The following is a 20,638-nucleotide window of genomic DNA, read 5'->3' on the forward strand; positions in this document are numbered from 1 at the left end:
CCTTCTCAATAATAATTTAAGTGGAGCAAAAAAGATTGAGTGGAACATATTTGTCAAAAATTAATGAGTGAACATGGAATCTTGTATGACTCAGAAAGTACACCAGATAACTTCAAATCTGATCTGGTGCACTGAAGCAGCTTGTCTGATGGACCAGCTACATAAAATGGTGCTGAGGAAAAATCTTCTCATTTACCCCAGCAACAGCAGGCCTGACAGCCCAGGCCTGATCCACACATAACCTATTGTGGATTTTTCTCACATCGCAAAAATAAAAAATATATAGTCCAGTTGGCGTGTAGTAAAACACAAAGAATAAATAATCACACCTGTCAGACTTAATACATCACACCTGCAGCAGACACATAAAGGTGATACGCAGTAGTCACAAATTAGTTATATGTTGTGTGTATTTCACAGTACATTGACATGATGTCACTAAAAATGCAAAGAAAGCATCTGTTTGGTGATATAATTGATTTATTACCAGTCTATGGCCTGTCCCAGCTGATGTGATTTCAACTTGGTATTTCTCTTGGTATATTTGGTCGGGTTTGGATTAGTTTTAGGGAACTCATCGGAAAATTTAAATTCATCAGAAGATATAAGGACTAAGATCACATTTGGCAACATTTGAGAAATGATTAGCTATATAAAAAAAAAAAAATGTGCAAAATAGCTTGTTGTTGATGACAAGATGTTTTGAAAAGTGAAACCTCAACTCCAGATCTAATCATGGTCAAGATGATGATGATCTCGCTTTAATCAGAAGGGGTATGAGTGCAGCTCATAGTGTTTTTGAATATTTCTGAAGATGAGTATGGTCTTGTTTGAACCAGTCAAGACAAGACTCAATTTGTGCAGTTTAACATCCAGTAGAGATTAGTGAGAACAGGGGCCCCCACAAGACCAGAACAATAAATAAAACATGAGAGACGGGAGATCACTTGAATGCAAAAGTATAATATTTAATTTGCAGGCCAAGTGCAGGGCTGTCGATGCTGTTGAGTAAATCTTCCTGGGATAACAACAAGGGCAAATGACTGATTTCCAAGTGGAATCAATCAGTCCTGCTCAGCTGAGCACAGATTCCTCCTCCATCAGCAGGTTACAGAGCAGTGGTGGGAAGGACAGACACACACACACACACACAAGTGCCTACACAAACACACACACACACACACACACATGCATACTCACAAGACTCATGAGAAAGAATGCACAGATGCACATGATATATGGCTCATATGGCAAAAGGACATCTTGATAAATATTATTGACAGCTTTAGTCAATAGATTGGGTGGGCGAGAAAGGGGAAAGGGTACTCTACTGAGAAGGTGCAGCCGTTTGTGTCTGTGTGTGAGTGTGTGTGTACATGTGTGTGAGAGAAAGAGAGAGAGAGAGAGGGAAAGAGTGAGAGAGAGTGTCCATATATGAGCTAAATAACATCTTAACGTTTATACATGTAATTGCATGTGTATGTACGTGTTTAACAACACACATGGGAAGGAGAATCCTTGTGTACTGTCTGTATGTGATGAGTAGATATTGACTGAGCGCAGGTAATAAATGCAGAGCGATTATTGATCGCCCTCTCTCTGTGGTGTGTTTATATACTGCAGATGGACTGTTTGAAAGGCCAGTCACAGCAGATGCACTGTCACTGCGAGAGCTGAGATATTACCTTATCTGCTCCTTACAAACCTGTGTGTATCATGGAACTAATCCCAAAGAGGGCGTTCCCCACTGGGATCAGCGAGCAGAAGATACAGCTGAGACGTTTATGGGAGCTGTCAGCGTGGCTTTTGTGAATTTGATTAGATTGCTTTACTTAAAATTACCTGTCGTATGAATAGAAGTAACTGTGTGTATGTGTGTGTGTGTGTGTGTGTGTGTGTGTGTGTGTGTGTGTGTGTGTGTGTTATTCCCTCACAGAGAGACACCAAAGGCCAGTTCCTGTTGGACCATGTGTGTAACCACTACAACCTGCTGGAGAAAGACTACTTTGGCATCAGATATGTGGACCCCGAGAAACAGAGGGTAACCCCCATAATGTTAACATTAACACAAATCTAGGAACTCACACACATGCACACTCAAATTAACCCAAGGCAATATAGCACTCAGACTGAGATCATGATCAGGAGGACATCTGTCTCTCACATCTCACATCTCCTCTCCTGCATCACACTCTGACATGACTTCACTCCAAGGCAGGGAATAATAGCACAAGTTATACTTTTATGTTGGAAATAGTTTGTATGAGTTTAGTTTCCTCTAAATGTGTTGCAGTGGAAGAAATCAGCACAATATCCATCAGTGTTTCCCTTTAACAGCAGTTTTCTCTCAACAACTTTCATATCCTGCCCCTGTGCTGTTTTGGATGGCCCCCCGTCTCATTATGAAGCCCTTGTAAGCAATTTTCTGTTGCGACATTTAACTTTCACCCCCTCAGATGATAGCGTAGGCTGCAGGCTATATTTGCTTAAAAAATGCTCTAAAACAAACCTCACAAAATCACAGCAAATGTACAAAAACAAACAAATTAATGAGTACATCTGTTAAGAGAAGTGTCGAGTCAACAGAGCCAAACTGGAAATGTCTGTTATGATCTTGTTATCGGATGTTAGTCAGAGTGTGGTCAGTAAATTACATCACAGCACGTCAGTCACCATATGGCAAACAGCCTACACACTCAGGGAGCCGTGTGTCCAGACACCTTGTCTCCAAACTATAACTGAGCTTGCTGCCAGCTGTATTTCAAATTCAAAATAAGAATGCGACAATAACAAGTGCAAGAAGGAAACATCAATATGGAGTGATGGGCTCTGAATACATCAGGAGCTTAGCCCAGTGAATAAGTGAATATTGCAAGCAACCTTGTGATGCAATAAGCATAACAATACAATATGCAATACAGTATATAACAATTCAACATTTAGAGACAGAGCTCAGTGCTCTGAGGAAGGCACACCATGATCTGAAACATCCGCCTCCTCAGCAAAGAACAGAATTTATGTGTCTCTTTAATGTTGTTATGGCTTTTAATTAAGATTGGTCCTATGGCACAGTGTTTATTTTACTGTTTCCCTGTCCAGAACAATCATCATAGCACTTATTGCATAGATTTCTGCACTACTGAAAATTTCCACTCACAATCCATGTAGAGATAGATTGGGCTGAAATAAATTGTCCCTAGACTTTTGACCAGACTGGCTCAATATAGTGTGCCAGACAGTAAAATATGTAGGTTTCATTTATCAGGCATACATTTTTCATTCTGGTAGAGAATAACAGGCCTATATGTGGATTTCTTTTTTCTTTTTTTCTTTTTTTTAAACTTAAATCACTCTATTTTACTCACAATATTCTCCATCATGCAGAAATTAAAATTACACAGTTATAATTAAACAAGATGTGAGAAAACTGGTACAAGATCAAGTGAGTTTTTGCCAGATTTATTAGTGGAGATATTAACAGTATCTGTAATAGACAGGCGTTTGTCTCCAGCTGTTTCTTGACTGCTCTACTATCACATCTCACAGCAAATACAAACATATGGCTCTATCAGAAGCAAAACATTTATACTGTTATTCACTGTGAATTATTATTTACTCTGGGTTGACTCGCTGAGCACAGAAGCACAATCTCACAGTTACACACACACACACACACACACACACACACACACATCCGCTCACATGTCTCCTCTCCTCACAAGGAGAGAGGAGATGAGGAGGCACGAAACAGAGAAATGAGAAGAGGGCCAGTGGGATTGCTTGTGTCGGTCTGTCGTGTGGCACTTTATTACTCTCGCTAAAGTAAAGTTCCTCTCGTCAACATTAGAATGCCAACTTTTTCCAAACAAACCAAACATTCAGGGCTGGCATTAAAATATCGGAGTCGAGGACCCAGATGCCCCCAGACGAGTGTTACAAAACATAGATCCTGAACACAGAACAGTGCATTTTGTGGCAAGAAACTGCCAACCTCCTTGTACACAAACTTGGCCAGGCCATCTTAAACATCATGAAACGAGCACAGCCGGGTGTGGCAGCCTGCGTCTAGCAGTTTAAAACAACAGCCTTCTCCTTTCCTTGTCAGCTTAGCCTTTTCTTGAACCTTCTATCTCTTCTCTCTATTTTGTTTTGATGTGTATGATATTATATGATCTGTTTCCTCTTTGTTGTTTGCAATTAACAACTGCTTGCTTTTAATTTCCCCATGAAGGCTGAAGTCGTATTGAATAGTGTCTTACAGTGGTGCATGGTGCATCAAACATGAGAGAGATGTGTTTTCCCACCAGGAAAGGATTACATGAAGGAGACACAACTAGAGACAGGGAGCAGTCTGACATCTGAAGTAGTGTAGTGGAAAGTGAGGATGTTATGATCTGCCTGGTGGAGGGATGTGTCTTCACCTTTATAGAAGTGGGATCAGCGCCCAACTTACAGTGATGTTTTGTACTGTGAGTGAAGTTTTTAGCCACAGTTTTCTTGCCCTTTAACCAAATTCAAACCTGAAATTGTTGTAGTGGCCTTAAACAAACACTTTTATGCTGTGTAAATGTTTTGTTTTTTTTTTAATTGTTGCTTCTATAATTTAATCCATGATGTTCACAGATGTGGTCTTTCACCACATTTGCTGACATACATATACACATGGAGGCACAGACCCCCACTTCCGCATTCCTGGTATTGCCATGGCAACGGTGTCCTGGTTGTTGATCCGTGTTTACCCATGATTCCTTGTAAATGATCTCTGTGCCATGGCTGGAAATCTCACAGCAACCAAAGCTGTGAATTATTAAGACCGCTTTATAATATTTATAAATAAAAACAAACCACACACACACACACACACACACAAACGGCTGCACTTAGGACGTATAATTTGGGTGATTTGCCCAAATTTAGTAAAGAGATTTAGGGCAGTAAGATGTCTTCCCAGATTTTCAGTAAAATCCATAATAAAAGTAAAAGTGGGTGCATTTAATAATTGAGAAACTTGAATCCACTTTCAGATCACTTGCAACTACACACACGCACGCGCGCGCGCACACACACACACACACACACAGACTCCTGCATACTACATAATGTGTGATGCCTCAGCCATTTAGCTGCTCTAAAATCAGTATAAAGCACAGCATCTTGTGGATTACTGTTTCTTTAATGCACTTCATGTGTTATTCATTACAAAATTATTTTAAGTTTAAATGTCAAATTATAAACATATTAGCATTACATTAAGCATATTATAACTGTATTATAATCAAAGATAGAACGACCGCCCTGCACAGTCACAGCAGTCAGTTCATGATATTGTGTGCCATAATATACAATAAATACAGACTCTCATCAAACTTTTGTGCTAGATTCATAAAATCTGCAATGATGCATTTTAACACAAATAATTTTATGATGTAATTATACATACGTTATATATCAGTACGAATAGTTTGTTTATAATAGATTTATGTTGCCTCAGGTCACATTGTATTCTAAGCAAAGTGTTACTCATTAATTTAATAGAAATATGAAGTGCTTTTTGTTTTAGGGAAATCCTTGGAGATGTTCCTCTTGGATGCTCTGCTCTGAGAAATGAGCATCCTTACTTTGGGGTAATGTTTCTCTTTACTCTTCCTCTCTCTCTCCCTCTGTCTCTCTCCCTCTCTCTCTCTCTCTCTCTCCCTCTCTCTCTCTCTCTCAGCACTGGCTGGAGCCCAATAAGCCTGTGGTGAGGCAGATGAAGTGTAAGTGTCCCTTCTGCTGCTTCTGTATTTTTTTCGGTGTATTTTTTTTTTTTTTTTTGCATTGATGTTTGTTCGCATTAACACACTAAGTGTTAACACGTGTGTGCATGTGCGTGCTCCTGTGTGTAGTTTGTGTAATTTGTGTGTGTGTGTGTTTGTCTGTGTTTATGCCATCTTGCAGTAGCTGGGGGGAGTTTGGGTCCATGTTAGTCTCCTGAGGGCTGTGTCAGTGCGGGGGGTCAAGCTCTACAGCGAGCAGACAACACCACAGGGACACCAAAAAATACGGCCAGGGCTGCATACCAATGAGACACACACAGCTCTATTTGTATCCCTTTGGCTATGAAAAAAAATCATACTTGTGATGTGATATGACATGTACTGGACAAAAAAGTCATTAGTTTCTACAGGCTGCGTGTGAATATTTTTTTAAAGAGTCTAAAGGGATCAAAGTCAATAAAACAGTTTCAATAGCTTTTCATATCTTGACATAAATATGGATGATGATGATAACACTGTGACCTTAGATGACCTTACCTATGTTAAAGTTGGACAAACCATAGCAGTTATGATGGCAGGTGGCCATTTTTATCCATTATATCCCAAATTAAATGGCAAGACGTGCAAACCAACAATATATATTATGTGTTGTTGTTGTTGTTGTTGATGTTGATGTCTTACTGTAAATTAAAAAGCTGCTGCAATTTACAGTTTGCTCCAATTCAAAAATTCAACCACGAAAGTACCATAAAAAAGCTGGATCAAATAATCTGATTTAAAAACAATAACATCAGAAACCGAAGCAGATTCTTTTGTGAGAAAACCTTTTTTTTTGTGTGTGTCGCTTACATGGTAGTGCATACCATCGCAGCGTTAAACCAGCAGCTGCCTTTTAGGAATGCAGCCCAGATTGTTTTAAAGGCCTTATCACTCCACCTGAACCACAGGATGTAGTGCATAAGACCTACCAAGTGAGACAGACAGAGAGACAGACAGAAAAAAAAACAGACAGACAACATCAGAAAGGCAAAGTTTCTTTGAAATGCTACAGGGACTCAAACGGAGAGACACAAATGGGAAATGAAGACAGACACTGTCACAAGGGCAGAATCTCTGTGAAACGCAAAGAAATGCCACAGGGACACAAACACACAAACACAAACATGACATTAAGATAGACAATGCCAGCAGGCGTGACAAACTCAGACATGCCACCCTGAAAGAAAATGGGAAATAAATAAACAGAGCCACAACCAACGTCATGATCCGTGTGACGTAAACTGGTAGTGAGTGTTGGTGTCTCATAAATGCCTCACACTGAGTTCAAGAGTTCATTGATTAACAAGTGTGAACCACAGCAGGTAACAGATCCTACAAAGAGTGGCATGCAGCTATTATGCTTGCTTTTATTCAGAGTAATGACCTGGTGGACATGATAGTGACAGAAAAGGACAGAAAGAATAGAAAAAAATGCCACAAAAGTGTACACAAATAGAAGTTAACAGTTTATATAAATGCCACAACACATGATTTCATTCCAAAATGCCTTCCATCTAATGTGAGTTTGTCGGTGCCTGTGGCTTCAGTGGAAACTGAAACCCTGGCAGTGTTTGTGCCGTGTTTTACCCACACAAACAAATGGTGAAACACAAAAACACGGCATAGGAACACAATAGCATAAGACAGAGTGATTAACAGAGAGAGAAATACAAAGGCAAACCTCACAGGCTGAAAAACGAGGCATCCAAGCAAACAATAATGCTTTGTTCACCCAGCTTTTTTTTCTCAGCTTTATTTCTGAGTGACAAAAGTGAAACCAAGAGTGCATAACTTCATATATATACATAACACATTACAAAAAAAAAAAAAAAAAAAAAAAAAAAAAAAAGCATTTGGCGTCACTAGCTGTTTCTCTGAAAAGTTGAACTTGTTTCAACTGAAAAAAAAAATGCTGGGACAGCGTTCTTGGGCACCTTTTTTTATTTTGGAGAGTGGCAGCTTTCTGAACACTGAGCAGCCGCTTCCCTTTGGATTCCATGTAAAGACAGAGAGTGGCAGCTGAGAAAAAAAAAAACACACACACACACACCGCATGTGAACACAGCCCAAAGCTGCAGCCCTGTATTATTCAGTGTGTAGGCTATGGTGACACTGAAAATGTTAAGTCTTTCATTCCCACTGATGCTGCTGATGTTATTTATATACACACACTGCATACACAGATGTACATGTGCATAAAAAAACATAAAAAATACAAAAGCTTCCATTACAAGACATCTGGAAATCACATATCCTGTATCATAATGCAAGCACACTCAAGTTGTTGAATGGGATCAGTCTGCTTTGTGGGTGTGAGGATCAGGAGGACGGAGCATGTAATGTGTGCATGAATAGTGGGTCAAAACAGACAAAATGAGGCTGTGAGTCAGAGAGATCTGATCCACTTGATCGCTGACACGGACCAAAGCTCCTCGGCAAAAAGATTAGACTGCCTCGTTCTTGACCTGGTGGTACGTAGGCGGAGTGTGAACGCGCGTTTCCACATCACAGGCTACGGGCTCCAATTTGCACGCACTTACAAAAAGCTTTATGCGTCGAATTTCCAAACATCAATAAATCACTGTCAAATTAATGGTGATGCATAGGCGTAATTACTGTAAACAAATGAGACCGTGTCTGTCTTTTGTTTCGTTTCTTCGTGATAATAGCACAGATGTTTCAAAATTAATGTGATACTGATTTATTCATGCTGAAACGTCACATGTAGCACTTTTTACTTTGTTGAGAGAGCCGTCCGTTGGTTTTCATCTGGGATTTTTATGGAAGGCGCTGTTGTCGTATCTCTGCTGATGTAAATGTAAAGGAAAAGCCCAACTTCAGCAAATCTTACGCTCATATATATCATCAATCAGTGATGTTCAGCACGTTGCAGGAGTTATTGTGTGATAAAGTGTTGCGATTTATTTATTTATTTATTTATTTATTTTGCTGTATCCAGTTTTTCTCAAACTGCCTCGTCTACTTGTACTCAAAGGTGCAAAATTGGCAAACGTCGACTGACGTAAGGACTTAACTGACAAAAAAAAAAAACAAAACAAAAAAAAAAAAAACAGCGTAAGCGCATTGTGAGTTGCTTGAGTCAACATGATTCTCATCGTCATCGATTAGATCACGATTACGTTTGTTTCATGTTGTTTGCTAGTTGGGCCTCAATGGTCCTCACTTTAATCAAGTGTGTGTAATTTTGCGCAGTGCACCTTTAAGCGACTTCCTACATTTCCCAGCATGACTTTCTGCAGCCAAACTCCATTTTAGCTTTTTTAAGAAATATCTCAACACGATGTCTTCATCAGTGTCTGGCCATTTATGAGATGACATAACAAAATAGAAGACAAATAAATTTTAAAAAAATAGCATAGAAATAGGCGGTCCATTGCTTATAAGAGTGTTAAAGAGATTTAGGGTGGATTTCTCCTTTCATTCCTTTCTCTATCCCTTTATACAATTTTCCCTTCCTGTCTCTCGTCATCTGTCTCTGTCTGAAGTTCTCTTTCTGTCTGTCCTGTTCATTCCCTCCCAATATAAATTAATAAAGGAGCTATTAGTGGTGCATTACGCTCCATCAGAGGATGTGCGAGAGGACAGGAGCGATGACGAGAGGAGGGAGGGGTGGACAGAGAAAATTACCATGAGAGCTAAAGAGGCAGAAGGAGAGAGAGCGGAGGGGAGGGGAGAGGGGGGAAATATGATGATAAAAAGGAAGCGTGGGGGGGCTGATTCAGAGGAGAGGGAGAGAGAGAGAGAGAGAGAGAGAGAGAGAGAGAGAGGTGATAGATAGTGTAGCTAAAGAAAGAAGTCAGATTAGAGAAGAAAAGAGTAAAAAGCAGGGAAGAGGAGATCAGAGAGACGGGCTGGAGATGAGAGAGGCTGACAGTGTGGAGAAAGAGAGAGAGAGTGTTGGATAGATCTGAATCGTACTGACACATCACTTCTCCCTGTGGCAGGATTTATTCTCACATTAGGGTCTGTGTGTGTGTGTGTGTGTGTGTTTTGCAGTCGGCAGCACTTACTTGTCCACGTCTTTGTGCGTCTCATGTTACGTATGTGTACGTCAGCTCACATGCATGCGTGCGCACATGCATGGATGTGTGTGTCCTCCTGTGTGTGTGTGTGTGTGTGTAGTATCACAGAGCGCCTATCCCCTGTCCCTGAAATGTTATCAAAAACAATCTTGGCCCCTCTAGCCTGTGCACACATGCAGCCAAAGTTCTCTGGCAGTGGGTGGGTGGATTTTGTCGTTTCGTCTTGCTCAGCATGTATAATGTAGCGGCTGCAGGCTGCAGGCTGTTTTCCATGGATACTGAGGATCGGGACAGTGAGTCCTACAGGCCACTCTGTGAAGATTTACTGCCCCATCCTGCTGTGGGATGAGTCTCTCTCTCTTCCTTCATCTTGTACATCAGGGGGCTTCAAACCTTTTCATGTTCTGGACCCTCAAGTTGGCTTTTATTATGACACAGACCCTCCAGCTTGAAGTGATTTTTTCCCCCCATGATCCCTGCTATGAAAATTTTGGTTTCAGCCTCAACTTCATCTTTACTGTCCCATGACGGAGCGATGGGTTGTGTAGTGAAGCAAAGCCACAGGCCATACATTAGCAGGCACACACATACACTATATTACCAAAAGTATTCGCTCACCCATTCAAATGATCAGAATCAGGTGTCCTAATCACTTGGCCTGGCCACAGGTGTATAAAATCAAGCACTCAGGCATGCAGACTGTCTAACAAGACATTTGTGAAAGAATGGGCCGCTCTCAGGAGCTCAGTGAATTCCAGCATGGAACTGTCATAGGATGCCACCTGTGCAACAAATCCAGTCGTGAAATTTCCTCACTCCTAAATATTCCACAGTCAACTGTCAGCTCTATTATAACAAAATGGAAGCGTTTGGGAACAACAGCAACTCAGCCACGAAGTGGTAGGCCACGTAAAGTGACGGAGAGGGGTCAGCGGATGCTGAAGCGCATAGTGCGAAGAGGTCGCCGACTTTCTGCACAGTCAATTGCTACAGAGCTACAAACTTCATGTGACCTTCAGATTAGCCCAAGTACAGTACGCAGAGAGCTTCATGGGATGGGTTTCCATGGCCGAGCAGCTGCAGCCAAGCCACACATCACCAAGTGCAATGCAAAGCGTCGGATGCAATGGTGTAAAGCACGCCGCCACTGGCCTCTAGAGCAGTGGAGACGCGTTCTCTGGAGTGATGAATCAAGCTTTTCCATCTGGCAATCTGATGGACGAGTCTGGGTTTGGAGGTTGCCAGGAGAACGGTACATTTCAGACTGCATTGTGCCGACTGTGAAATTTGGTGGAGGAGGAATTATGGTGTGGGGTTGTTTTTCAGGAGCTGGGCTTGGCCCCTTAGTTCCAGTGAAAGGAACTTTGAATGCTTCAGGATACCAAAACATTTTGGACAATTCCATGCTCCCAACCTTGTGGGAACAGTTTGGAGCGGGCCCCTTCCTCTTCCAACATGACTGTGCACCAGTGCACAAAGCAAGGTCCATAAAGACATGGATGACAGAGTCTGGTGTGGATGAACTTGACTGGCCTGCACAGAGTCCTGACCTGAACCCGATAGAACACCTTTGGGATGAATTAGAGCGGAGACTGAGAGCCAGGCCTTCTCGACCAACATCAGTGTGTGACCTCACCAATGCGCTTTTGGAAGAATGGTCAAAAATTCCTATAAACACTCTCCTCAACCTTGTGGACAGTCTTCCCAGAAGAGTTGAAGCTGTAATAGCTGCAAAAGGTGGACCGACATCATATTGAACTCTATGGGTTAGGAATGGGATGGCACTTCAGTTCATAGTATGAGTAAAGGCAGGTGAGCGAATACTTTTGGTAATATAGTGTACATCACCTACAACACATAAACCATGCATAAAACTAACTTAAATTAAATTACATTGTAAAATTAAAATTCACTAAGTGTAAGAACAGATTTGAGAAATTAGTGATCCAAGAGCCAAAGAGCAAATTTTATCATCATCAAGACAAAGGCACAAGAAACAAATGAGTACTTAACGCTGTCAAACAGATTAGAAGTGGTGAGATTAAATTGAGGATATTAAAATAATCCCACAGGCCTAGACTGTGGAGGACACCCTGGAGGGCCCTCAAGGACCCTTAGGAGTCCCCAGACCCCACTTTGAACACCACAATTCTGCATCTTCCTCTTCATCTGCTTGTTCTCTTCCTCTCTGAAATGAATAAATTGTATGTTAACTATTGTAGATGGTATGTACTGTATATTAACTTCAGATTTGACAGGGAGGCACTGGTGTTTCATATAATGTCGTCTGTTTAGAGCCAATTCAAGGACTACTTCTTATAACAGATGATGGTTTTACTCACTCAGGAGTGGAGAGTGTTTCTGTGTATCTATATGTGCGTTTGTAAATTATGCATGTGTGTTAACTCTGAATATGTGTTTGTGTTTGTGCATGTGTGTGTTTGAGTGAGTGAGTGAGTGTGTATGTGTGCATGAGCATGCACAGTTATGTGAGATGTGTACCCCAGGAGGGGATTTAAGCTCTTGCTGTAGTTTGATCCAAGCCCCACAGATACACACACACTTACACATCACTGATGTGTATGTGTGTGTGTGCACGCGCACGTGCATGTGGTCTGTGTTTGTTTGTGTGTGTCTTATCTGTGTGCTCATGTTTTTTTCTGTGTGTGCGCACACATATGCACAATATGTGTGCAAGCGTGTGTTAGTGTGCATGTGTGACGACTATTCTACTGTAAGCTTAAATCCCCTCCCAGAGCGCAGTTCTCATGCAACTGCAAGTACACACACACACACACACACACACACAGTGAGAGAGAGAGAGAGAGAGAGAGAGAGAGTCACAGAGAGAGAGAGAGAGAGTCAGACAAGAAAGCGCTTTGGGACTCGGATCAAACGAAGAGAAACAGACCCAAGTTCAAGTCAGGCCATCAGTGCACTTTTCTCATTTGTGTGTGTGTGTGTGTGTGCGTGTGTGTGTGTGTGTGTGTGTGTGTGTGTGTGTGTGTGTGTGTGTGTGTGTGTGTGTGTGTGCGTGTGTGTGTGTGTGTGTGTGCTTGCATGAGCTACATCAGTAATTACTGGAATTATCAAATGACTTATCAGAAATAGAGGCCTATAGTGAGTTCTTTCTTTCGCTCTCCAACTTCTTTTTCTCCTCACTTTACATGCAGCGTCTCTCATCAGTCCCCTCACTCTCTCCTCATCTGTCTTTGGACCTCATTTTTTCCTCTCTTCTTTCTCATTTCCAGCAGCTTTTTTGGTTTCATTGCCAGTTATTTCCTTCATCTTTCTCTTCCTCTTCTTTCTGAGATTTTACGTACAGACTGCTCTCTCTTTCAGCTCTTCCTCCTCTCCTCCACCTTCCTCTCCCTCCTCCTGAAGTTAGTTTTTCATGCTTGTGTGTCTTGTGTTTAACAGCTCAGCAGCCCTACACGATGTGCTTCCGGGTCAAGTTTTACCCCCACGAGCCCATGAAGATCAAGGAAGAGCTCACCAGGTAAATGACACAGGCCACACGAGAGGTGGAGTATGAAGGCAGGGAGGGAAGAAGTGTGAAAATGTGGGATAGGAAGAGAAAAACAACAACAATAATAATACTAACAACTTTATTTATGTATAACCTTTCTAATCGAAGATACAAAGTGCTTATTCAAGATAAAAAGACTCATTTAAAAAAATAAAAAATAAATTGAATGACTCAATACAAGGTGCAAAACAGAGCAGCCGGTAAAACAAGAAGGCTACGAACAAAGTTAAAAGACAAAGAAATATTTAAAAAGTAAAGAGCAGAAGCAAGAAATAAAATTTAATTAAAAACGAATTTAAAAGGATGGGTTTTAGGAAGAGATTTAGAAGAAGATACGGTATGTGCTAGTTTGAAAACTTGACTATATAGAAAATGTGACTCCTCCATTGAGAGTAGATGCAAGGATGTAGGAAGAAGAACGATATTGATATTGACGAAGACTAAATTGCCCCCACAAAGAAACACAAACAAAAAACAACACATAAATTGGCTCATCTTTGCTCATTTTTAATGGATTTTTTTTTTTTATTATGAAACAGATTTCCAAGACCAAGAGTGAAGAAGCTTCAGTAGTAGTAAAAAAAAAAGAAAACAGTGAATATTTATACCGTACTAAATCTATAGCAAATATTGGAAGTGCCGCTGCCCGACTATCTGTGGTGTCCAACTTTCTTCACACGTGGTTTTAGTACTAATGTTACCTTACAGGAAATATGTTTGCAGATTAGTTTGTGGTATTGTGGTATTTCAGCTACATTCAGATTTGGATAATAATAACTTTGGCAGTTTATTTAGTTTTGAGCTGCAGTTACTGGTCACTTTTTGCACATTGTTGCTGCTGTGTGAAAATCTTCCATCTCTAAAAGTATTTTTTTTTTTTCAAGGCAGCTAAGACAAGCTGCCTTGTTTTCTGCTAAGCCACCCGCATTTCTGATTTTTCTCCAGTGAGTTTTGGAAGGGTTTTATAAATCCAAGGATTTAGCATTTTCTCATCTTGTAATCCTTGAACTGAAATAAAAGCATGACAGTTGCCAAAAACTGGATGTTTTAGGGTTTCATGTGACAATAGCAATAGAAAAGAAAAAAAAAATGTATTTACTCCTTTAATTTTATGTCTTTATTGTAAGCTAATCCACCACAGAAAGTTACCATTCTGGTGTCTGAAAATGAAGTGAAGGAAATCAGTTTAAAACACAGTAGAAGAACATATCTCTGCAATTCTTCCTATATGACAAACACATGTTCAATTTATGCCTATGTCCAGAGTCTCCTCTCTGACTGAAAATAATGTCGTCATTGCCATTAAAATGATCCCGGATGAGCCCCCAGTTTGTCACGACCCGGCCCATCAGACCATGACAAAGAGGAGAGAGGGACACCTAAGTACCAGCAAAGTGTATTTACTGTAAAGTGTTCACAGAAACAACATACAATCATAGTGTGGAATGAATACCAGTATGATGTTGAATGGGTAGCTGTAACAGAAAACAGATAACAACACCACAGAGCAAGGGAGAGAGTGGATCGCAGGTTTCTCAGCTCCTAAGCCCCAGGGACGACAGGGCTCAGGTGTCCCCAGTTAGGCCAACGCCCCGCTCCACCTTCCAGGTATTCTTACCTGGACAAATAAACTCACTGACAGGCAGAGCAGGGTTATGTTTTTGTCGTTACATGATTTTGTATTACATGGCAATGAAGATGTAAATATTACAGTCTCTTATCAAGCAGTTTAAACTACTTTTCCTTTATAATTTTAGTTAGCAAAACTGTATTCCTCTTGAGGGTAGCTTTGCTTTAGCTCTGCCTCTTCCAATCTGTAGCTTTAAAAGTAGCCTCTCCTTCTCTACTCTTTTCTTAGTTGGCGTGCATGTGGAGAGTAATATATAGCTGCTTGCCCACCCCCCAGCTCCCAGGCGTAGTTTACAGGGTGATAATTAGCGCTGCTCACTCAGCGGGGACTCTGTTTTAATGTTCTCCATCCCATCTGAACCGTCGAGTCACACCACCCCTGCTCTTCTCTCCTCATCCCGCCTTCGCTCTTTCCAGCGCCCTTCTCCCCTCTCCATGCCGCTTTCTCTCCTCCCTACTTCCGTTCCTCACGCCCAGGTCTCCCCCATTCTTCCTTCTCCCTCTCCTCCTTCGTTTCATCCCTTGCATTTCTCCTCCCTCCCATCTGCTCAACTCTCTGTCTCTCTCCTCCTTCCCCTTCTGTCTTTCTTTCCCACCTTCTCATCAGAGCTCGCTTTCTTCCCTCCCCAGTTCTCAGGGGTCCCTCGTTCACTCCAGCTCTTTTGCTCTTCCTCCCTCCTACTCTGCCACTTTGTCTCGTTCCCCTATGATTTTATTACTTTAAGCTTTTTTATACGTGATATATCACTTTGTCCTTTCCACTCTGTTTCTCCTTTCTTCTGTTCCTTCTTCCCCCCAAGACTCATCTGCTCAACCATCATCAACCATCTCCTCTCTTCTCTCTTTTTTTCATCTACTTCACACGCTCTCAGCTCTCCTCCCTTGACTTCTCCCCCAGTTTCTTCTTGGCGTCTTTAGTTTTTAAGTTCGCAGGCTGTCTATCTTTCATTTGCCATCTTATTTTTTACACACATACACTTGCACCTCATTTCTTCCTCACCTCTACTGCCATTCTCCCATTTCAGATGACTGTGGGTATTTTTTTTTTTTTTTTTTGGCTGTTGTTGTATCACCCATTTCTGCCTCTCTGCTGTCCATTAGCTTTTTTTAAAGACACAAAAAACCTCCTCTCTTAAGGCTCCAAAAAGCCCCATTAAACTAGCAGTCAAAACTTTGAAGTGGAGTGGACTCTGGACTGGATGGAATTGGGCAGGTGACTTTCAAAATGTAATCCCTAACAGATTAATATTTAGCTGCTTTAAACTGTAGTCAGTGATGGACACAGATGGCGTGCTGAAGCGCAATTTCTTTTTGGATGACAGAGTCAGTAAAGCCCACCCAAAATATGAATCTGACTATTTTATGTTTGGCCCCGTTTCAATTTACAGACTGTAATTTCAGTTCTGCCCCTACCCTCCTCTGCAGTCGTCATTGTGTCCATAATGCTTTTTCAAACATAGAACATTGTCCTCAGCAATCACAAATAATCACTAACATTTCAGCCGTGTCAACTATGCTCTCTCTCTTGGTATTATTCTAGCATCTGCTCAGCTGTAATTAGAAAGGGCTCTGCGTAGATCTATCTTGTATTATTACCCCACAGAGTATAATCTACATACTGCTAAGCCAAACAAACTGATGCCTCTTTATGGGAATAAGAGTGAAAAAACAGAGTGGAAGAGAGGCAGAGACAGAGAGAATAGGAAGGGAGTTAGAGGGCAGTGTTCAATCTAAAGGAAGTAAGGAGAAAAAGTGCAAGACGAGAGAAAAGCAAAGGGGGAAAAAAAAGGAAAATGTGAAAAAGCATACGCTACATTTGAACACCTCAAGCCATTTCTAGTCATTAAGACATCTGTTTCCAGATAGGTGCCATGACTGAAGTCAAGAGGGAAAGAGAAACAGAGAGGGGAAGAAAGCAAAGGGCACTGATTAGATTGGAGTTCCTACAGTACAACATGGCCAAGATCAAGCCCAGAGCAGAAGATATGACGATGAGCAGAGTAAGAGAAAGAGAAGGAAGCAGAAGAGATCGGCATACAAAAAGGAACAGAATAGAAAAGAGGAAAATTCAACAGTGTGTTGTTTTACAGCCAGAAGTGGCAGCACAACTGGGAGGGCCATGTAAGTGGGTAGCTTGGATTTTTTTTTTTTTTTTTTTTTTTTTTGGCTAATTGCAGGTAGCTGTGTGTGACTGCAGCTTGACTCCATGAATAAAGCTGTTTAGTTACAGCAGCAGGCTTTTCTCTCCATTCGATCTTTCATGCTCTCCCTCTGCTCCTGCTTCCAACGGTTTAGTCACCGAGTTCAAAAACAAGTTCAATCAGTCAGTTGACTCAGTGCTCTCTGTGCGTTTGAATGAGACAGTTGTGTGTGTGTGTGTGTGTGTGTGTGTGTGTGTGTGTGTGTGCGCGCTGTGTGTGTGTGTGTGTGTGTGTGCGTGTGCGCTGTGTCGGGTTGACTCACTTTCATCTGGAGCCGTTTCTGGAAACTGCCACTCTCCCGGTATCTATAGCAACAAATGTCCCCAGTTTCAGCTCCATTGTCATCTCTTGTCTCCTTGGTAACATGAGACAAATCAGCATGTCAGCAACATGCCTGCACTTGTCGCCATGGAGGCCATTTCCATAGCAACCACCGGTCTCTCCGTGGTACGGTAGATGTCTCCATGGCAATAGGCACCTTGTATCCCCAGCCCCCTAGCAACACAGCCAGATTGTTACACAATCGGGGACGGCAGCTGGATTGGCTTCATGGATTTCACCCCCACCCCTTTGGAAATATCCAGATCCGTCCACACAGAGGAGCACATGCATGAAGGTTACAATACATCAAGACCAAGAGATGATACTGATTTATGAGTTTCACTAATGTTATATACATTAGATGCTCATATTATAGGAGTATTAAGCGTGCTGTTCATTGATGCAGTTGGGATTAATCTATATGCATATCTCCATGCCGGTTTGCTGTGTTCACAGTGCCGTGTAGTTAATGTGATAATACTATGGCACAAACCCTGATAAAGATGTGGTGCAGTATATTTGTGCATTTTGCCAGGAGATTAAATCCAAAATACTTTTGTGAGATTTGCAACACTATGAGCATCTTTCTCCTGGCTGCGCAGAAATCAAAAGGCTCTTCAGAAGATTAATAACAGCTGATATAAAGAAAACCTTATATCTCCAATAGTTCAATACTGAATTTACTTACTGACAACCTTGATAGTTTAAAGCTCATTCTGGACTAAATACAATTGAGAAAATAAAAAACCCGTCAATAGGTGGGTTGATCAACAAGACATGATTTATTATAGCTCTGTGTGTGTGTGTGTGTGTGTGTGTGTCTGTACGTGTATGTGTGTGCACATCAAGGTATCTCCTGTACCTCCAGTTGAAGAGAGACATCTACCACGGCCGTCTCCTCTGTCCCTTCGCTGAGGCAGCTTACCTTGGAGCCTGCATTGTACAGGGTGAGTCCTATTGACAATCAATGGGATTTGGTTTAGCCCCATACACAGCCATTGGATTTGGATTAGTCACATTGACAGTGAAGGTATTGCTGGTTTAGCCTCCATATTAAAGGCTAACCTCACTGAAAATCGTTATGTTTGATTTTGAAAAGATTTACCAGTCTGAGCAGTTCCCCAAACAGCTCGTGTGCAGACACTCGGTGGATCTGGGCTGTTTACATTCCCCATTGGTTGTCTGCTTTTTGTTTCCTCTAGTTAGCAACAAGTGTATTTTATAGTCAATCATAGCATTAACAGTGTGTAAATAGTGCAGTTTACGGTGGTTAATGTGCCCCTTACATTAATGCTGGCCCTCGAGGGATTTGAGTACCCAACCTATGTTTACAACTTATTCAGTCAGTCAAGTGAATAAATGTATGAGTAAGAGTGAGATTTATTTAAGAGCCGTGGCATATTGAAAATCATTGTATAATAATGTGTGTTGCCTGTGTGGGTATTTTTCTTGTAAGCCGGCATGCAGACCAGCACACTCAGATTCCTGGAGAGACACAGCCAGAGAATACACTCTGAGAAGCCAGAAGGAGATAGATTACATCTGTCTGGAGAGTTGTGCATAACCAAAGCTGCTAAATTGTTACCAAAGTACCTGATGTGAACATCATTTGCTCAGCAGTGGCACTGGAAATTTTTATGCCATTCTTTGACGTTCACCGAAGAAAACTTGATGCCAGGGGACAGTGTTACTCCAAGTGCTTTTCTAGAAGGAAGATGCAGAAGGAGCCAGCGTCATCAAAACCAAGCCATAACCGGGAGTTGACTCCTTTCTCGTCACATTACGTGATGTCTCAAATTTGCACTGTGAATGTGTCACACTGTGAATGTGTCACACTGAAAATTGCCTCTGCTCCTATTTATTTTTTCATAGATGCAGCTCAGACAATCCCTGGGTGAGGTTTTGGCCCGCTCAGACAGCCTCAGAGAAATGCAACGTGTCACCAGACCATACGTCTCATATCTCAACATACAGCACTCAGCCACAAGCTATCATGCAAGCTATAGATCAGAGTATTAGCCGAAATCAATACATTTCCAGATAATCAGACAGATTTCTCCGGTTGGCTCCAGTGGCCTGTGTCTCATTTACGAGCTATGTTCCAAAGTATCCTACATTTTTAACATCCACAAGATGTGTAGAAGGAGGAGGACAGGACTTTTGGCCCAGTTATTGTGCAGCACAGTGTAATGTTGAATCACAGTGCAGCATCACTTAGTTTAATATGGATTAAGAGTGGAATTAGCTGAGTTATATCATATAAACGCACCCCTTTCCCGATGCACAAATCACTGAACTGTGCTGCCACTGAGCCTCTGCTCTGATTGGCTCCTTTCCCCAGAGACCAGAGTGTGACTGGCTGAGTTATCTCAATCCAGAGTGTGTCTACAGCGTGTTATTGGCTGCTCTGATTAACAAGGGCAGGTCCCTGTCCCACTTTGTGAGGGTGTTGATTAAAGAGCTGCAGAATAGGTTGAGGATTATTGTTTAATTAAACTCCAGGCAGTTTTCGCTTAACCTTCATTATGCCTGGTAATTAAGAACAGATTTAAAAGACAAATCATTGACTCTTTCCACTTAATATCGCCGTTCCATTCAATAAGGAAAATATTTATTATTTATATGGGGTTATCTTACTCGACTCATTATGAGCACATTTTCCTGTGTAAATAAGGATTAAATATTAACGTTATCTGTCACTTCCAGTTGTGTCTTCTAATTCACAGTGACTTTTACAGGTGACCTCTTGACAAGTCTTTGTTGGGACATTCATTAAGTCAGTATAAGCAATCATCAAATTTGCTACTTGCACTTTTGATATCAGATGTCAGATTTTATGAGGGCAAATTAACAGGTTGAATGCATTCCCTACTTCAAAAAGACACAGGCAAAACCTTTTTTTTTTTGTAATATTTTGAAAGTTGCATGGTTTGCTTCATTGTGTGTAATACATAAGTAAGTAAGTAAACTCTATTTATATAGCACCATTCACTGACAGTGTCACAGAATTCTTCACAAGAAAACAACACATACCAAGCAATAAATAAAATGATAAGGATAATAGAAACAAACAGAAAAAAACAAAGGCTAAACAAAAGCCAGACTAAACAGGTGAGCTTT

At 41.3% G+C, this 20,638-nt stretch overlaps 1 protein-coding gene across 1 annotated transcript in view; it reads left to right on the top strand.

Moving 5' to 3' along the window:
* The window catches only part of frmd3 (FERM domain containing 3), a 71,886-nt gene that overhangs the window by 15,784 nt on the left and 35,464 nt on the right, over window positions 1–20,638 (top strand). The window contains exons 2-5 of the mRNA XM_030060677.1: window positions 1,937–2,041; window positions 5,714–5,756; window positions 13,259–13,337; window positions 18,368–18,465. Of these exons, the coding sequence (XP_029916537.1) occupies window positions 1,937–2,041; window positions 5,714–5,756; window positions 13,259–13,337; window positions 18,368–18,465 (325 nt within the window). The remainder of the gene's footprint in view (window positions 1–1,936; window positions 2,042–5,713; window positions 5,757–13,258; window positions 13,338–18,367; window positions 18,466–20,638) is intronic.

This window comes from Myripristis murdjan, chromosome 9 (genome assembly GCF_902150065.1).
Source record: "Myripristis murdjan chromosome 9, fMyrMur1.1, whole genome shotgun sequence".
Taxonomy (NCBI): domain Eukaryota; kingdom Metazoa; phylum Chordata; class Actinopteri; order Holocentriformes; family Holocentridae; genus Myripristis; species Myripristis murdjan.